This window comes from Rhipicephalus microplus, chromosome 5 (assembly GCF_043290135.1).
Source record: "Rhipicephalus microplus isolate Deutch F79 chromosome 5, USDA_Rmic, whole genome shotgun sequence".
In the NCBI taxonomy this organism is placed as follows: domain Eukaryota; kingdom Metazoa; phylum Arthropoda; class Arachnida; order Ixodida; family Ixodidae; genus Rhipicephalus; species Rhipicephalus microplus.
The window spans coordinates 11,629,955-11,648,541 of record NC_134704.1 but is presented as its reverse complement, the minus strand read 5'-3'; the positions used below and the strand labels follow the sequence as shown (position 1 = coordinate 11,648,541).

At 47.0% G+C, this 18,587-nt stretch overlaps 1 protein-coding gene across 1 annotated transcript in view; it reads right to left on the bottom strand.

The window, feature by feature from the left end:
* The window catches only part of LOC119173488 (beta-1,3-galactosyltransferase 5), a 162,552-nt gene extending 156,845 nt beyond the window's left edge, over positions 1-5,707 (bottom strand). The window contains exon 1 of the mRNA XM_075894283.1: positions 5,615-5,707. Coding sequence (XP_075750398.1) covers positions 5,615-5,689 — 75 coding nt within the window. The 5' untranslated portion in view covers positions 5,690-5,707. The remainder of the gene's footprint in view (positions 1-5,614) is intronic.
* Between the last annotated feature and the right edge of the window lie 12,880 nt (positions 5,708-18,587).

The following is an 18,587-nucleotide window of genomic DNA, read 5'->3' as shown; positions in this document are numbered from 1 at the left end:
CTTTTTTATTCATGTCTATCTTTTCTCAACATGATCTCCTCAGAGGTTTTTGAGTCGACTTGTCCCGATTGTGGTGAGGTTAGTAATTTCGAACATATGCTCTGGCGGTGCCCCTCGTTGTGGGGCCCAAGTCGGCTCACAGAAGAGGATTGGGACTGTGCCTTACGAAGTTCAAAGTTACTATTACAACTACGGACCGTCCAGAGGGCCCAAGTAGGGACTCCGTCCCTAGTTGTGAACGGCCCGCGGCGTTGCTCTAAAAGAATGGCGTTTCCCAGGACACAATAAACTTCTGCGTCCATCCGTCCGTCCATCTGCCTGTCTGTTTGTTTGCCTGTTTTTCAGAGCAGTTTGGCTTTGTTTGCTCAATAAACATCCACCAATACATGGGTGCAACTGTGACACGTTCTTCTATAGCTCTGATAGGAATCTCTTGGTTCGTTGCTTGCGCTAGTCTATCGAACCACGCGATAAGAGCTTCAGAGCTGAGGTCCCAACTTATTAGGCTGGCGTGCAGCGGAGCTATTATGCAAGTCGTTACAATGGCCGCGAAAATTTCCCTAAACTCAATAAGACAGAAAAGATATAGAAAATTAACACACAAAGAGCGAACAAGAACAAAGATTTCATAGGCCTCTGCAACTCGCACGGGAATTGAACGCACAGGATCCAATTGCAGGGTCAGAGCCTACAGACATCCGTCCGGAGGGAGAAGAGCTGCGGCACCGTGGGTGTGTTAATTGGCTTAAAGAAGAGCGCCTTTCGCCCTCCTCATGTGTTCCCCGTTTTCATCTCAACGTCCCTTGTCACTTCGGCAATTTGATTAGCCCCATTTTCACTTAGGAGCCGAGTTGACGGCGGGCCCGCTATGTTGGGGAACGCCGGTCGTCGTGAGCCTCTCACTTTTCGGCATGCCTGTTTCTACCCATTATGATACACACAGCAGGCCGGTGTGGTGGTGTGAAAGAACGCCCGCTCCCGAAAGTCTACCCTGCGCACGCCTAGGACTGCGGCTGTTTGTCTCTTAAATTAAGGGACGAAGCCGTGACAACAGCGAGAGAGGTGAAGCAAGCTATATGCTGGAAGATCTACCAGAAGCGCCTCTGGTTTTCTATTCCCTAGTAAAACAAAGTGGAATAAAATAAAGGTGAAGAGAATGTAGAAAAAGTACCTGTTTGCGCAAGAGTTCGTTCAGATTGCTGTTTGTCTCTAGTTCTGTCGTGATTGGTTGCAGAAATTAATATTTTTATTCTTATAACGGCGCTAATCATCGCACTTGGAATGATTTCGAGGAATGCGAATACCTGAGGGAGAATTTACGTTGCACTTAACGCGAACGTAACTGCCACGTGCGTCACTTGTTGACGTAATTCAGAGCCTCTTGCACTTACTATTCTGATTGGCTGAAATGGTAGTCAATTTGTGAAGCCTATCGTCGTAAGATTCGCCGTGCAAAATTACTTCAACGCGTGTTCTGAAGGAAGAGGAGGAAGAAAGTTTAAGCGGAAAGACAAGGAGGTTAGCCAGTTTTTAAACCGGTTGGCTACCCTGTGCTGGGGAAAGGGATGAGGGGAATAAAAGATGTTAAAAAAATGTTGCGAAGAGATAGAGAAATTTTAAAAAAATTAAAAAAATATGCGACAGAGGAAAGGCAACATCAAAGAGTATAAAACACTAAAGTCTGTCTCTGAGGCCAGTTGTCCGCAAAAGCGCAGCAAAGCTTTCAAAGCATTCAGGGCTTAGGATGGGCTCGGCCAATGACCCAGAATCCTTTGTTCCGATAAAGGCCGATCGTCCAGTCTATCCAGAGCTGCAGTCAGTTCTTGTATTTGCACGTTGAAATGGGTGCACTCACACAGAAAGTGCGCGATGGTTTCTTCGCAGCTGCAGTAAGTGCATGTAGAGGAGCTGGCCATTCCAATGAGATAAGAGCATGCGTTCGTGAAGGCCACTCCAAGCCACAGGCGGCATAGAAGTGTCTCCTGAACTCGAGATATGAAGGTATGTGAGCCTCTTTTGGACCCTTACAGAGCAAAGAGAGACAAGGATATTAACTAGATGATATCTCCCGTACCTGAACGCTTCCGAAATGGCGAGGGTTATTTGCAAAATAATGGAAGGGGAGAAAAGTCTGTGAACGCGTCACAATGGCGTCATGAAAGCTTCATGGTAAGTACGCGAATGGCTAAATAGCAATACCCCCCCACACACACTGAGCACACTTAAAAAAATTTGATATTTTACTGGTTTACGTTTAACGTTTAAGACGTAGCACAAAGGCAGTGAGCATACACCAGGAAAAATGTCAAATTTTCGAATGCGTAATCCTTCATTTCCCGAATATATATATATATAGACACATATATATATATATATATATATATATATATATATGTGTCTATATATATATATATATATATATATATATATATATATATATATATATATATATATATATATATATATATATATATATATATATATATATATATATATATATATATATATATATGGGGGGGGTAATTTTTATGCAGCTTCACTGCAGAAGCATATCGTGAAGGACCAGTTGATACATCTTACTTCGAAGAAAAATTACTCAAAAGCGGTCCAGAGGGGAAGGACACAAACCATGCGCTGCAAAACATATATACTAAAACATTGTAATCTGCCATAAACCATGCTCTCTCCTTTCCACATCCCTTTCTTTCCCTGCATTAATCTCCTTCCTCCAGCATAGGAGGAAGGAGCCACAGTCGCTGTGGCTTTGGTATGAGGCAGCCGTATAATGAACTGGTGGCTGTAATAGGACGACTCTTCGCTCGTTCAGACATCCCATGACAACAAGGACGGTGGCTTGATTCTCTCCATCAATACATTGAACGGATTGTCGGTAATGCCCGTGAATGCCTGCGCAATCTTTTCAGCTTCCCTCATATTCGCGTCAGCCTTTCGACCAAGACCCAGTACAGCTCGTATGTAGGAAACGTAGGATTACATCAACGTAAGATTCCATACCTTAGCCACCAAACCACTGTGGAAGTACGATGTAAATGCTTAAAAAATCGATAGGCAAAGCGATTCACTAGTTTTCACGCACACAGTATTTTATCAGTGTATGGCATGGATGAATTTTACGCCAATTTCAAAACATTTCTCAACGATATCTTTTGCTGACGTGTCAGGTTCAGATCACAACTATTCCCGAGCTTGTAATCTGTGGACGATGGCTAGGCGGCATCGTTTACCCAAATTGCAACCGCTGCAACGCGTTTGCGAGTTTCACTTACGCTGGCCTTGCAAGTTCAAGTTGACGCAGACACCTCGCGCTTCACCATCAGCTACGAAGAAAGCGAAATGAAGATTGATTCGGTGGATATGATTAAAACACCGCAAAAAAATCTAGAGAAAATGTGTTCTCACTAGCGTGCGAAGATGCTACGAGAGCTGTGACCGGTTGTGTAAGAGTTATCCAATTTTAGTATAATCGTACCCTGTTCGTAACACCATGATGAAAAGCGCGATACGAAAGAGAATATCACCTGTGAGTTGACGAACTACAAAAACTTCAACAACCGATTACGCACGAGTCTTCTGCTCTTGACACTGTTAAAAACTTCGAAAACACAAGCATGACACGAAACGGCATCCCGACCGTGCATTAACACGCAACGAAAGTTGTCTCTGCCGATTACGTAAATGTCGTGATCGCGCAAATGAGCTGCCACTTGGCCGAGTGCATCCTGAGTCATGTTGATATATTAGTTTTTATCTAAAGCAACAAAATGACGAGCAGGCAGCAGATGACGCAAGCCCCTTAGTGCGCGATTCCAACAAACACTTACCTATACTCTGACGTCGTATGATGCTTGTTTGGCTTGCGAGTTGTGCTGCACTTTCGAAATGCGAGTTGTGGCCACACAGTTTTCTCCACACCGTAAATGTAATTTTCCGTGGAAAACTCGCATAATTTCGACAGCGCACTGTTGAGAAAGTACCCTTCCGCGAACATGACATGGCTGAAACCGCACTGATAGAAAGTTAACCGGGTGGCATAAATGCTCGTACTCTACACCAACCCACTTTCCATTCGCAGCTCCAATCTGTCGCCTTCGACAATGTGTGTACACACAATGTTCTGTGAGTTGAATTTCACAGAAAAAAACACACGGCACCAAAGTAGACACCGCAGATAACATGCAGAGTCACATTCCGTATGCGTTTAAACGTGGCCTAGTGGCGGTGTCTTACTAGGACTTTTTCAGCCAACTCGTTTGGTGGCGTCACGTGTGCGTTTTTGACGCGCCACCTGGGCAGGGCTAGTTTTCTACAGGGCTTTCCTTGGCGTACACGGAGTACCGTCGAATCACAGCCTGTCACCGACCTTGCTAGAAACTCCAAACTGCAGAAGCAGAAACTGACGTGCAAATCCGGCTGTGGTGCACTCCTGGTAGAAGCGCGGGCTTTTCGTCGCACTCATACGCGCCTCGAATCACGGGGATGAAGCAGTGACCATACTTGCTACGTATGAAGGTAATGTATGTATTTAGCCCGACAAAAAGGATATCTCCTAGTATATATATATATATATATATATATATATATATATATATATATATATATATATATATAAAGAGATTTGCCAACATAACTTTCGCGCACGTAAAACGTAGGCGCTAAAAGCCAGTACTGCACATTACCAAGAGAAGAATGACGTCATCTTCCCAACGCTCAACGTAAAATCGACTTTTTATAAAATTTTCAATAAGCTGCCGATGAATTCTTCCACAATAGGCGACCTCTAACATCTTTATATTTTCTTTTCGGCCTATGGTATGTTTATCTGCAGTTGCGCGTTGGATCAGAGGAGCGTCCAGAAAAAAATCGATCCCAACAATAAGAGACGAGAGCAATATTTCGATCCGGTACATAAGTACATCTTGGCCATTGGTCGAAAACATAATCCTCAGGAACCACTTGGCCTCTCACGAAAATTCTGGAAGCTAGAAGATCGATAAAAATGGCTTCGAAATCTGCTTAGATTTGACAACGCTGCCACAAAAGCTACAGCCATGGATGAACGCCTAAGAGAGTTAGACAGTTGTTTTTTATGCGAAATATGGAAGACAATCCGAAAAATTAAGCTCCGGAAGCCACCACAGGTCTTCCTGCTTGAAAGGAGTTTTCTGTAGGAGAACGACAAAAGATGGCTGATCATTGTCAATCGTGTCAATCATCTTGATGTTTAGGCATAGCTTGCTTTATTGGCCCAAAAAAAAATGTAAGCTGGAATTCACAAGCTGCGTATTTATAATAACTGTAAAAAGATTAGGTACGTTATGGACGATGTATACATTACAATAAAAGGTGTATTATTTAATGAAAGTCATCAGTGTACAGTGCGAAAGTACATTTTGTCGCCAGTAAAGCTTCAGTGTTATCCTTAGGCGCCTGCCAGCGAGTGTAATTTGGACTACATTAGAGAGTTTTAGATTGGGTAATTAAAGCTATGGGTTAGCGTTTGTCGCCACTGAGTGGTGGCGGTATGCTGATAAAATATATATATACCACATTCTAAAACTTCATAAAACTGAAAAAAAAATCACACCATACTCACGGAGTGCGTGATGATGAGTGGGGCGAAGCGTCCGTCCGTTCGTTCGTTTTTGCTTCGGTCCGTCCGTGCCTTCATCTGTTCGACTGTCCATGCGTCCGTCTATCCTTCCGTCCGTGCGTATATCCATGCGTCCATCCATGCGTCCGTCCCTGCGTCCATCCATCCCTCCATTCATTCGCCCATCTATTGAACACTCCAAGTATCGCCATTTCGCATCTTTTTATTATATATTCAACATATAGAAGTACTGCCATCCAGCGGAGATTCCAAAGACTAAACGAAAGGTGGCACTCATGAACTTTCTTACGGCCTGCGCTTCGTGTTTGCTTCCCACATTTCACCACCTGTAGTTGATAGCTATGTGTTTAGAAGAAAAGGTTAATGATTTAGAGTACACGGTACTCTACTATAGGAGAGCACTGAGCAGTCACCAGTTCACTGAATTGATGGCACTGCCGCCCAACCCTCACTAAACCTTGCTAAACACAAGGATGTCCGATAGTGCTCAAAGTGCATTTTTCTGATACTAGTTTTTTTTTAGGTACGAATCAATTTCAAGGCAAGTTTTATTGGAGATTCAGTCACCAATACTCGTCTCTGTGAGTTATTTCATCATAAACGACTGTGTTTTGTTTATGATTAATGTGCGTGGGCTTCCTCCTCAAACGAAAAGGGACCGGCCGTGCAGGTGGCTACCAACTACTACGACGACTACCACATACATCGCGGCCGCACGACCTACAGTATAGAGAGCTTCGCCCTCCAAAACTTTCGTTATTCCCAAAATGCGTTCGGCGAAAGCCTGAGCAAACTAGTCTGACAATGTCGTGTCTTTTTTTTTTTGCATGTTCGTATAGCATTTGGTATTGGAGGAATCTACATTCAATGGGGCCGAAAGCAGAAGCGTTCTATGAAGAGACACTTCGTCGTCGTCCCTTTTTCGCTTTTTACGGGAGACGCTGCTCCCTGCCCCAAGGCGACGGACGCGGAGTCATCCACTGGTCCGCCCAGCCAGAGGTCTGCTATGGCGAGCTCCTCGGTAAATCAGCGCGCCTGGCCCAGAACCAGTGAGGCCAACGGTGATAGTCACTGCCTCATGGCTGTGGAAGCGGAGCCTTCTGCGGCTCTGTCCGGCCATAGACCACCTTTGGCAAGCTCGTCGCGGAAACGAAGCACCTGTTCGAGCACCAGCGAGGACACGGAACTGTACTCGGCCACTGGCGACGACTCGTCGGATGACGACTTCGAGACCGTGAGAAGCAGGAAGGCCAAAAGAAGAAGTATCAAGCCGTCTTCACCAGCAGGGACATTAACGTCTCAGTCAAAAGGAGAACGCTGGCCGCACACCATCCTATTCATGCCCGAGGACTCCACCATCAGCCTTCGAGCAGTAAACAGGCAAGCTCTCTCTATGTACTTTGAGGGGGTAGCACCAAACGACATTAAGGATATCCGGGTGAACACGCGGAAGAATATTCTAGCTGTGGACACAATGACTGCCAGCGCCATAGACAAGCTTCGCAGAGTATCAGATTTGGGAGGCATCAAAGTTCGACCGGTCATTCCAATGGACGGTGCCTGCATGGCGGGAGTAATCTACGACATTGATTTGGCCATAGCAAACTCGGACCTCCCAACTCTCATAAAACCAGCGAACGAAGGAGTTCTCATCACGAATGTACTTCGCCTCGGAAACACCCGTTGTGTAAAGATAATGTTCAAAGGAGATTCCATTCCGTCGCATGTCAAAGTGGGACACTTCCGACATCCTGTTCGACCATTTGTCCCTAAACCACTCCAGTGCCATAACTGCATGAAAATTGGGCACATCAAGAGTGTATGTACAAACACCACAGTATGCCCCCGATGCGCTGAGCCGCACACTGCAGACGCATGTCGGGCAACAAGCCTGAAGTGCAGAAACTGTGATGGTCCGCATGATGCTGCATCCAAGGAATGCCCTCGGATTAAGAAGGAAATCGCCATTATCAAACAAATGGTTAGGGACAATTCAACCCACAGAGAGGCTGCTGAAAGGGTACGGCGGCGACGTAGTCGCCGACGGAGGCGTGTAGGACAGAGTGTTGCGCATAACCCATTTCCTCCGAGCACGAGTGAAGTAGTAAGCACGAAGCGAAATGAAGTGGAGAAGCTCACAGCTGCGGATGAGTGGCCTACGCTTCCGCGTACGCAGCCTGCAAAGGAGCCTCCTGCGAGGCCTCGCCGCCCTACACCTTCCACCGAGTCTACTTCCGTTGAGGATGTGTCAAGGGTCGATCGACAGATCATCCCGATGTTACGATCCCTCGTCGCTGTCATGGCAGACATACTAAGAAGCCTGGGAACTCCAACCGCTCGAAGCGGGTTACAGGTGTTGGACGCGCTGAGCCCAGTCCTCGCCTCCCTCGCGTAGAGTCATGGCAGGAGATCAACAATCGTTCCGCAAAGACGTCAGAGAAGCATCAGTCATCCAGTGGAACGCAAGAGGACTTAGATCACGGATTTCCGATTTTCGTCAGTACGTGTTTTCTAACCGATTCCCAATCATCGTAATATGTGAACCGAAATTATCAAACCCGATCAGGCTATCCGGCTACGAATCAATCCCGTCCAAAACCCGAAACGAAAGCAGCAAGGTCATTGTGTATATTCGTCGGGAGCTTACCTACATCATTCAACCTGTGTCGCCTCATGATGAGAACCAATATGTTTGCCTGACTGTGAAGCAGAAAACCCTCACCTTCACATTAATAGGTGTCTACTTATCTCCCTCAGCCCGTTTTGATTGCCAAAGACTGGATGACATTCTTTCGAGCGTCCCGGATCCGTGGATAATTATAGGGGACTTCAACGCCCACCACCCAATCTGGGGAAGTTCAAAAGTCAATGCCACGGGCCGGAGGCTGGCTTCATTTGTATCGACTCATGAACTGTCTCTACTTAATGATGGGAGCCCTACATTTCTGCGAGGATCAACGTACAGCAGCTGTTTGGACTTGACGTTTGTGTCACGTCGCTTCGCCACAAGCATTAAGTGGTTTTTAGACATCGAGACACATGGTAGCGATCACATCCCCAGTTATCTCACCATCGAAGGCTTTGCTAGCGACCACCCGCCGAAAACCGTACGGAGGATCGATTTTTCAGCATTCACAACCAACATTGAACACGCTTGTGAAAAAGGCTTAACCTCTGGCATTGAGCAAGCGATCAAACAAGCAGCGCAGAGTGCGATGCGCACGCTGGCATATTCTTCAAGGCCCTCAGAAACGGACATGGAGTTAGAGCGACTCCGTGCGACTCGTCGGCGTGCGGAGCGTAGATATCGACGCACAAAATCCATTCAAGATCTACGGATGGCCAGGCGCATGCAAAAGAAGATCCAGCGTCGTATAGACAAACTGGAGTTTCAACGGTGGGCGAAGTTTTGCGCGAGTCTAGACCCTCGCAAACCGCTTTCTCAAATATGGCGAACCGTGCGAGGCCTACGCATATTTCCCCAACAACGTTTTCCGTTTAAAGCCTTGGCCCTTTTCCAAAATAGAAGGGATATCGAGGTAGCGGAAGATTTTTGTAGGAAGATTACGGGCCCGTCAAATTGCACAGAAGCCCTTACTGCTGATTACACGCCACATTCACTTGACCCGCACCTGGACCTGCCTTTTTCAATGGAAGAACTGAATGTGGCTCTTGCTTCATGCAATCGATCGTCATCGCCTGGGCCGGATGGCATATCATACCGCCTATTATGCAATCTCGGTGATCGAGCACGAAGTGCTTTGCTGGAAGTATTCAATGAGTCTTGGAGAGATGGAACGGTCCCCAGAGAGTGGAAAACAAGCCGGTTGGTTGCACTTCTCAAACCTGGAAAATCACCTCTAGAACTGACATCATACCGCCCAATAGCGCTGGCTAGTTGCGTAGGGAAGCTGATGGAGCGAATGATCCTTGCCAGACTCGAGTGGTTCCTAGAACGCCATAGAATATATCCAGACGCCATGGCCGGTTTTCGTCGTCTTCGGAGCTCCATTGACAATGTCATTGACCTGGTGACCTACGTACAACACCAGAAAATGAGCAGACGGTTATCTGTCGCACTATTTTTAGATGTCAAAGGAGCATATGACAATGTTTCTCACGAAGCCATACTTGACGCCCTCGAGTCAGTTGGTTTGGGTGGGCGAGTGTACCGCTGGATCCAATGCTACCTACATATGAGATCATTATTTATGCAAACTGATGATGGGCCGACTTCTGAACATTATACACACCGTGGTGTTCCTCAAGGTGGTGTATTGAGCCCCACACTGTTCAACCTGGTTCTGATCGGTCTCGTGGAACGCATACCAGATTCCGTGCAGATATCTCTCTATGCAGATGATATTTGTGTCTGGACGTCAGGTGTAACACGTCCTCAGGTACGTGCGAGACTCCAGAAAGCAGCGAATTCAATATCGGCGTACCTTAGAGAACAAGGCCTCGAGATTTCTCCTGAGAAATCGGCGCTGGTTGCGTTCACGCGGAAGGCAATGACGTCATATCCCATCGCCATCGATGGACACAGTGTCTGCTACGCCAGGACCCACAGGTTTTTGGGGGTCACGATCGATCGAAATCTCTGCTGGAGTCCCCATGTGGCCACTCTAAAGAAGCGCCTAACGGTCATCGCACAACTTTTCAAGTTCCTCGGAGGCAAAACGTGGGGCACATCAGTGCACGCGATGTTGCATTTGTACAAAACGCTGTTTCTGGGGTACCTGCGGTATAGCTTGCCGGTTCTGACGAACGCTTGCAAAAGCAGTATACGCACAATAGAAAACGCCCAGGGCCAGGCACTCAGAGTTTGTCTTGGATTACCACGCTGTACATCAACAGCGGAAACCATCGCAATCGCCAAAGATCATCCGGCCACAGTGCACATTACTTTGGAGGTGCTTAGAACTCATATTAGACACCTTGCTCGCGCCCCTGCCCACCACCTAGCTTCGCTTCCAGAAGATCGACCGAGTGCCTCCTTCTGTAAGAGAGTATTGACTTTCCGTGAGTGCCTTCCAACAGTCTACACGCCTCCGGAACGGATACTAACACCTCCTTGGTGCTTGGACCGACCAAAACTGCGCTTGACAGTGCCGGGGATTCGCAAGAAGGCGGAGCTCTCGGCGCCAGCTTTAAAGCAGATGATTCTACTCATGCTACACGAAGAATACAAAGATCATGTCAAACTTTACACGGATGGCTCGACAACTGTTGGAGGATCTGCAGGAGCTGTGATCTTCCCAGCAAGAGCCGAAACCATCCAGTTCAGAACGTCACACAAGACGACATCGACAGCCGTGGAGCTCGCGGCACTCCGCAGCGCACTCCGCAGGATTGATCGAGAGACACCACAAAAATGGAGCATTTTTACTGATTCGAAACCAGCTCTCCAATGTCTACACAATGTTCTACGTCGTGGGCCTCAAGACCAATTGGCGCTCGAAATACGACAACTGTACCATCACCTAATAGATGAAGGACATGACATATCTTTTCAGTGGTTACCAGGCCATTGCGGCATCATCGGTAACGAGCAAGCCGACGATGCAGCTAAGAATGCTCACGAAAATGGAGTGATGGATCCTATTCCACTATCAAGAAGCGACGCAGCAGCAAAGATTAATACGCTTGCGCAGGATGTCGCAAGGTCTATGCGGAATACGCCCGGTTTTCTCCACACCCGTCTTCACCGCCTGGACCCATGCCTACGACTTACTATTCCATCTGGCCTACCCCGATCCGAGACGACCCTTCTCTGCCGCATGTGGCTTGGGGTGTCTTTCACGAACGCCTTTGCCTGCCGCATCGGAATGAGAGACAGCGCTGCATGCGACCATTGCGACAATGACGAAACAATTGAACATATTTTATGTCAGTGCCCCCAGTACAGCTCTCAGCGACAGTCCCTCTCAGCAGTGTTTGCTCGCCTCGACGACCAGCCACTTTCTGAGCAGTCAATCTTGGAATGTCGGAAAGATCGAGCTTCACGCCAGAAAGCAACGAAGGCGCTGATGAAGTTTCTGCGAGCGACCCGCCTCGTTGAACGATTGTGACACTACTGTGTGCGCGTGTGTGTGTGTGTGTTTGTGCTTCTCTTCCTCCCTTTCCCATTTCTTTTTCTTACTTTTCTGTCTCCCCTTACCCCTTCCCCAGTGCAGGGTAGCAAACCGGATATGTTTTCTGGTTAACCTCCCTGCCTTTCCGCATTAAATTTTCTCTCTCTCTCTACATTCAATGGGTGCTTCTCCGAACCGTTTGCCCTGGAATCTCTTGCCGGCACGCGTCTGTGGGACAGTCACGCTAGCGGGTTTCTGCTCAGACCGCAAATAAATGTTTGTCTGCTCATAAAAGAACTACGTATATTGTTAATTAGTAGTTCATCGTTACAGTAATTAATACTATGTTTGGCTGAGAGCGATGCCATAATACTGAAAGAAATTGACCAGGACGTTCAAACTTTCTAAATGAAATCAGTGCCACATTTGCGAGTCTGTATCATGACAAAAGCAGAAACAGGGCGCAGAAGAATACACTGACACGTGAAAGTGAGCATAAGCTGCCGGTGACTACGGAACGGGGTTTATCATCACTCAAATTGTTCTCTGACAGGCTTAGTCCTAGCGAACGTCTTTTCTCGAGGCGTTAATTGTAGCGTTACCAATGTTCTTATAGCTTGTGACCTTGCTTATGGCATAATTTTTGCCAACACGGCCTCATCGAGTACGAGGCCCATTGGACGGCTTTATGCTTTCCCATAGTAGAGTATCAAGTACTCTAATTTGTTAACGACGTTTTCTAAATAGAAGTTAAAGGCTGTTGCTTTTATATTATGGCAGTGATTACGCCGATGTCTACCACTCTCACGTTATTACTGTGGCGTGCATTTTACCGTACTCATCCAGATAGCAGAGGCAGATTTGGTCTCCATCAGTGAATGGTTGAGGCAGAGCAAGAGGCTGGCCAACGCTTTCCGAAGACCGGAAGCGTGCTCTTCGGCCGAGCAAACTGAGCGCAGACAAAGGAAGCGGAGGCTGTCCACGGCGGAAACCGACGAAACTCGAGCAACGAGAACGATGCGCGAAGGAACAAAGAGAATGGACAGCTTTTCTCCGCGAACGCCGATCTCATTGTCTCAGAACGAGAGGAACGCGCCAGGCCCTCGGGCAAACTCGGCTTGGATAAGGATGCGAGACAGTGGAGACCGAATTTCCCCCTCCTTCCGCTGTGTGGTTTCCCGGCAGAAACTGGAGCCTCTGGAAACGTGAGAAGTGCGTGCCACTTCTGGTGGCTCTGTGTGGTCGGGTGTGTATTTTGGTCGCAGATAAGGAGGAAATTGGGGCATGCTTTGTCCCGTACTTTCTGTTCGACTACGCTTAAGCAATGCACAGGGCATGAACGAGATAACTTAATGCCATAAAAAAGCTCATATGACCTCTTATGCATTTATTTATGACGACTCAAAGACAGAACCAACCTAATTTTTTTCTTAGAATTGATCCTGCCTTTTTTTCCTTCTTGACCTCACGTAGTTTTGCACCGACTATAAGATCAGAAGCACCACACCTAGTTTCGCTTGCTTTCGAAATAAGACCAACTTGTACCAAGTTACTATATCAGGCGATAATCTGATCCTGTGGCGCCAAGTGACGTGATGACACAGTGACGCATGACGACACCACAGATATATAACACCTACGAGATTGTTGTGACGTCACGTGGCGATGTCATGACGTGATGCTTTTTTTGCTTCCCTCGTTTACAATACCGTGAGACTCGGATGCATAAATTTAGTGTTTTGTGAGGAATCTAAGGATATAAGGAACGTACACCTAAATTAACATTTTAAAAAGTATAAGATGCCGATGCGTTTCGCTAAGACATATTTGGATACCGATGACTGTGCGTTAGTAATTATTTTGTTGAAAGCGTCTTTGCATGACCTTACACGTTAGCCCTTTTGCAGAAGCTCTAATGCAGACGTGCATGGTACGGCGCCGTTGCTGCACAAACTGAAATGCACTAGCCTATGTTCTCACTGCTTTTGATTAACCGGTCTATTAACGCTTTTCTTGTCATCCGTTTGTTTGTGCAAGATGCTAAGTTCTCTTTTCCTCCTCTTTCAGAGTCTATTTCCTCTGCCCTCTGAACGATAGTGAACAGAAATCTGCAGCTTAGTTAATCTTACTTTCATTCCTTCACTACTTCACCATACCCTCAGCTTCTATTGGCCACAGAAAAGTTCGCGAACAACTATCAAGCAACTACATCATCCCCGCAGTGAGAAATGTGGTTATCTAAGATGGTAGGTAACCTATGGGAGACCAGTGGCGCAGCATGTCTTCAGATGGTCTTTATTTCTTTCCCTGGATTTGTGTAGGTTCAACTACTTCTAAATAAATGTCAATTAAGCTTAGCGCCTGTCATCAAAATGTATAAGAAAAGAAGTCATATCCATGAGTTCAGTATCTTTACATATTGACTAATTTATCTTCTCGGTCATTTATACTTCGCAAATGAGTATTACACGTCCCACCATACGTATCGCAAGTCACCGTACAAAAAGCGAGATGAGTTTCCCCGAACCCTCCGTCTTCATCAGCATCTGCCTGCCACCATAGTCCGAGGCAAATACCCGAGACATTGATTTTCAAAACGGCCTATTATCGAAGCGGGCCCGAGCGTTGAGACGCATCAATGCGGGATAATCCGGCCGGCCGTTCATGCGGATCCCGCGGAAACGCGAGCGCTAACAGGCCGCCGCGGCGCAGTCGGGCAGAATAACTGAGAGGACGAAGCCTCCTTGGGCGACCCGCAGTGAGAACAAAGGAGATGATTACATTCTGCGCGTTATCGATATAGAACGGGCCGACGTGCCACGTGGCTCGCACTCGCTCTCTTCGGGAACGTGACACGCCAATCTGCGATCGTCTACTCGTTTGTTCTTCTGCGCCACGGTCATATTCCGCGTTGGTTTATTTTTCCTACCGCCTCTTCTGGAGGTCCCAACGAACGTGGCTAGGCACCCTGCTAAGACGCCCCGCTGCTCTCTGCTCACCGGCGAAAGAACGACAGTTCCGACCGGGTGGTTGTATCTATGTGCATGCAGTATGTTATGAATGCCGTGTCATGTATAGCGATGGTCACGATTTCTTGTCGGGGCGTGTGCCGATAATAATAATAATAATAATAATAATAATAATAATAATAATAATAATAATAATAATAATAATAATAATAATAATAATAATAATAATAACAATAATAATAATAATAATAATAATAATATAATTCAATACGAATAAAAATAATAAATAAAAATTCTGGGTTGGTTAATATAGTGGAAGCTGTAGCGGTCGGTCATAATGGCTGATGATGTCGAGAGTGGAAAAAATGGTGGCAAATGATGGTGGTAGTGGCAAGTCAATGGTGGCGACAGTGGAAAATTGTGGCGATACAAACAAGTTTGGTGGATGGCTCAGCGAATTATGTACATGCATGTTTCTTTATTTTTCTGGTTGCTCTATTGTTTGTATACTTGCATCGCATGCAAACATGTACACGCATGCCGAATGCGCATGGGAGTAGGAGCCTCTGTCAGGCAACACGGCCTTTAGCTCTTACTCCTCTTTCTGTATCAGAAAGAAATAAACTTCAATGCAATGTAATGTAATGTAATGTAATGTAATGTAATGTAACAAGCTGGATGACAGTGGTGTGATAGAAGCTTGGTGGATAATGGTGACATAATGAAATCTCTAATTTCTAGTGTTTCACTCTGGAATGCGCAGAGAAGTATGTTTACGGTCGAAAGAAACCAATGTCGCTAATTGCGTTTTCTTTCACGATTTTATTGTGGCAGCAATCATAAGGAGACTCGGCTATAGCTTTTGCCGTTGACGTCAATGTCAGTGTCGACATCGGTGCCGCCATCACTCACCGTACATGTATACGTATGAAAACGCGAGCAAGAAAAATGTTCCAGGAAAAGACTCCGGCACGCTCAATCGACCGTAGGACCTCTGAATTGCGAATGCGACGCGTTAACCACTGAGCCACGGAGGAGCACCTTCTTCAACGTTCAAACGGCAAGATATTGTGAGACGACGTCAGGTACGAAGGAGCGACCGTTTTATTTTCCAACACTGGCATGAGAACTAGCAACGGAACACGTGGCGAGAGACTACGATGATGATGATCACGATGATTTGTATGCGCAGGTGAAGATGATGAACAACACAGTCAGCGCTCACACTATTTCCCCCTCACTAAAGCGGTCAGCAAGACGTCCATTTAGTAAGGGCACGAGCGCTGGATATAAGGCTTCAGGCAAGACACATGGACGATCTCGGTCCCGCGACGACGGCCATCTGAAGGCGAAGTAACCGGACGGACGCGATAATTCACGGCCAATGTTAGTTCAAGCAAGATGTAAGGACCCAGGCATCTGTGAACGAATTTTTCACAGAGGCCGGGTGGGCGAACAGGTGTCCAGAGGAGCACTTCGTCGCCTGGGTAGAATTACACAACTCGACGTGTCACGTCACAACGAACTTTTCGTTGGACCTGAATGGTGGAAGTGTTAGCGCGGGCGATTGTGCAGCAGTGGTTGACACGGGCAGCGTACTCTTCCGGAAGGGACGAAGATAGGACAGAGGGCGTGGACAAGAAGCTGGTGTCTATAACAAAAGATGGTGCATGGCCATACACAAAGAAAAACGGCCTGTAACTTGTAGTGTGTTAAATGGCACTCTTATAGGCAAACGGGACGAACGGTAATATTGTGGCCCAGTTCTTCTAATTAGGCTGGACATACACAGAGGTCATGTCTGACAAACCTCTATGAAAACGCTCAGTGAGATCATTTGTTTGCGGATGATATGCCGAGGTGGTCTTATGAATGGTGTCAGAGGCCTGTAGGACTTAAGCGAGCACATGAGAAAGAAATGTCTTGCCACGGTCACTCAGGAGAACACGAGGGGCGCCGTGGGGAAAGATAACGGCACGCAGAACAAAGAAGCCAAAACGGAGGTACCGCCAGAAGGAAGAGCTGCCGTCTCAGCGTAGCGAGTAAGGTATACGACAGTAACAATCCAGCGGTAACCGGCGGGAGTAAGCGGAAGGGGTCCGTATAATACCGGTGTCACACGGGCACTTTTATTTGGGATCAGGGTGATCCGGATCGGATTTTTTGATCGCGATCAACTTTATGACCACTGCTACACGGTCCAAGCTAATCCGGTTCGAGCTTGGGCAGATCTAATGCGCCAGGGGGCGATTGCGTGCCGTAAGGCATGTTATTAGAGAGTTTTAGTACTGCGTACGCTGCGTACGTGGCGGCGTTGCGTACGTAAGAACGCCACGTTCTGCGTAGTGCGCATGCGCAGACCGCAACGCGCACGTATCACGTTACGTACGCAGCGGCTACGTACGCACGCATGAGATGCGTGCGTGCGTACGTATGAGGTGATCGCGCCGCTCTCGAACAAATTCGCGACAGCGCGAGACTTCGTTTTGCAAAATGCCGGCATCAAAGGCAAGCACCGACCGGCTCTGTGGCTTAAAATATGGCCATAATCTGGCTATAACGCTTGGATTGGCTCACATTGGCTGTCAACAACACGTACTTCTATTTTGATCTACCAGATGGCGCAACACACTTCACGCTCGTTACGTACGCGGGTACTACGGCGTACTAAAAGCCGATTGGTGGCAAACGACGCCACGTAACGCAAGGCACTTGCATGATGCGTACGTAGCACCATTCCGCAGTACTAAAACTCTCTATTGACGAATGTTGGGCACGATATTTCATAGAGCCCTTCATGAGCTATGTTATTTGTGCAAGAACCACTCGAACGTCAACAACTTTTCGTGCCACAACAAAAGTATTTTCATAAATCCATCATTCGGTAGAGCTTTCCTTGCACTTACCTGTATTGTTGTGTAAGATTCTTAGCATTCGCCTTCATTTCTGACGGACCCCGCTCGTAGCCGGGCAGTCGCAGCGAAGCGTCAATCTAATGCGCACCATAGTTTCACTTCTGGGGTCTGAAGTCTCAGTTGCTCCTGCCAGCGGCCAATTACTGTAAAGGTCTCTTCCTTCGACCACAAAGTGCACGTACGCAGCGACTATAGTTCACTATCGCTGCGACGCAGTCAGAAAGCTGGCGACAAACATAATTAATTTGCTTCAAGGGGCTGCAACTGCTGCGACGGTGCGAGAGTTCAACTTGTCTTCTGCTTATCGCCTGCTTCTACCGTAATACATGCGGTCAATACGAATCCATAAATATGCAATATTACAGATACTTTTTTCGAATGAAACAGTTTAAGACTCCTTTTATAAATAACTATCTAGCTTTTCATTTCTGGTTTTACAGAACTATGCTCGATTTTCTTGTTTCTTTTGCTTTCAACAAGTTTGGCCAGAGTATGCAGACGACACGAAATCGTGATCTCTCCGCCAGATCACGATGCGCAGATCGCGATAGTCTTGATCCCGATGGCGCCTGATCGTGATTGAAAGTGACCGTGTAGCACAACCTAATCCGGATCATCGTTATTCCGGATCGACATTGATCGCGATTAAAAGTACCCCTGTGACACCGATATAAGTCTATACTGATGAACTCGAAGAAAGTGGGCGGGCACGGGAAAGGTTGTAGAGTGCCGGCGGGAAGAGATCTCGAACGTTTTCGGTGCTGACATGACGAACAAGAAGTTACAAACAAGAAGTTACATACTTAAAAGCACTAGGGGGGAGGCCAGGCCAGAAGCAACGAGTCTTAATGCGATCGTAGGTTTCATCAAAGCCCAAGTGGCCAGCCATCGGCCCGTCATGAAAGGCTTCTAAAACTTGGAGTCGAAGTGAACGAGGTATGACAGGGACCCATCGGCTACCTAAAGGATGGTAAATTTGCCGAAGTAACGCCTCATC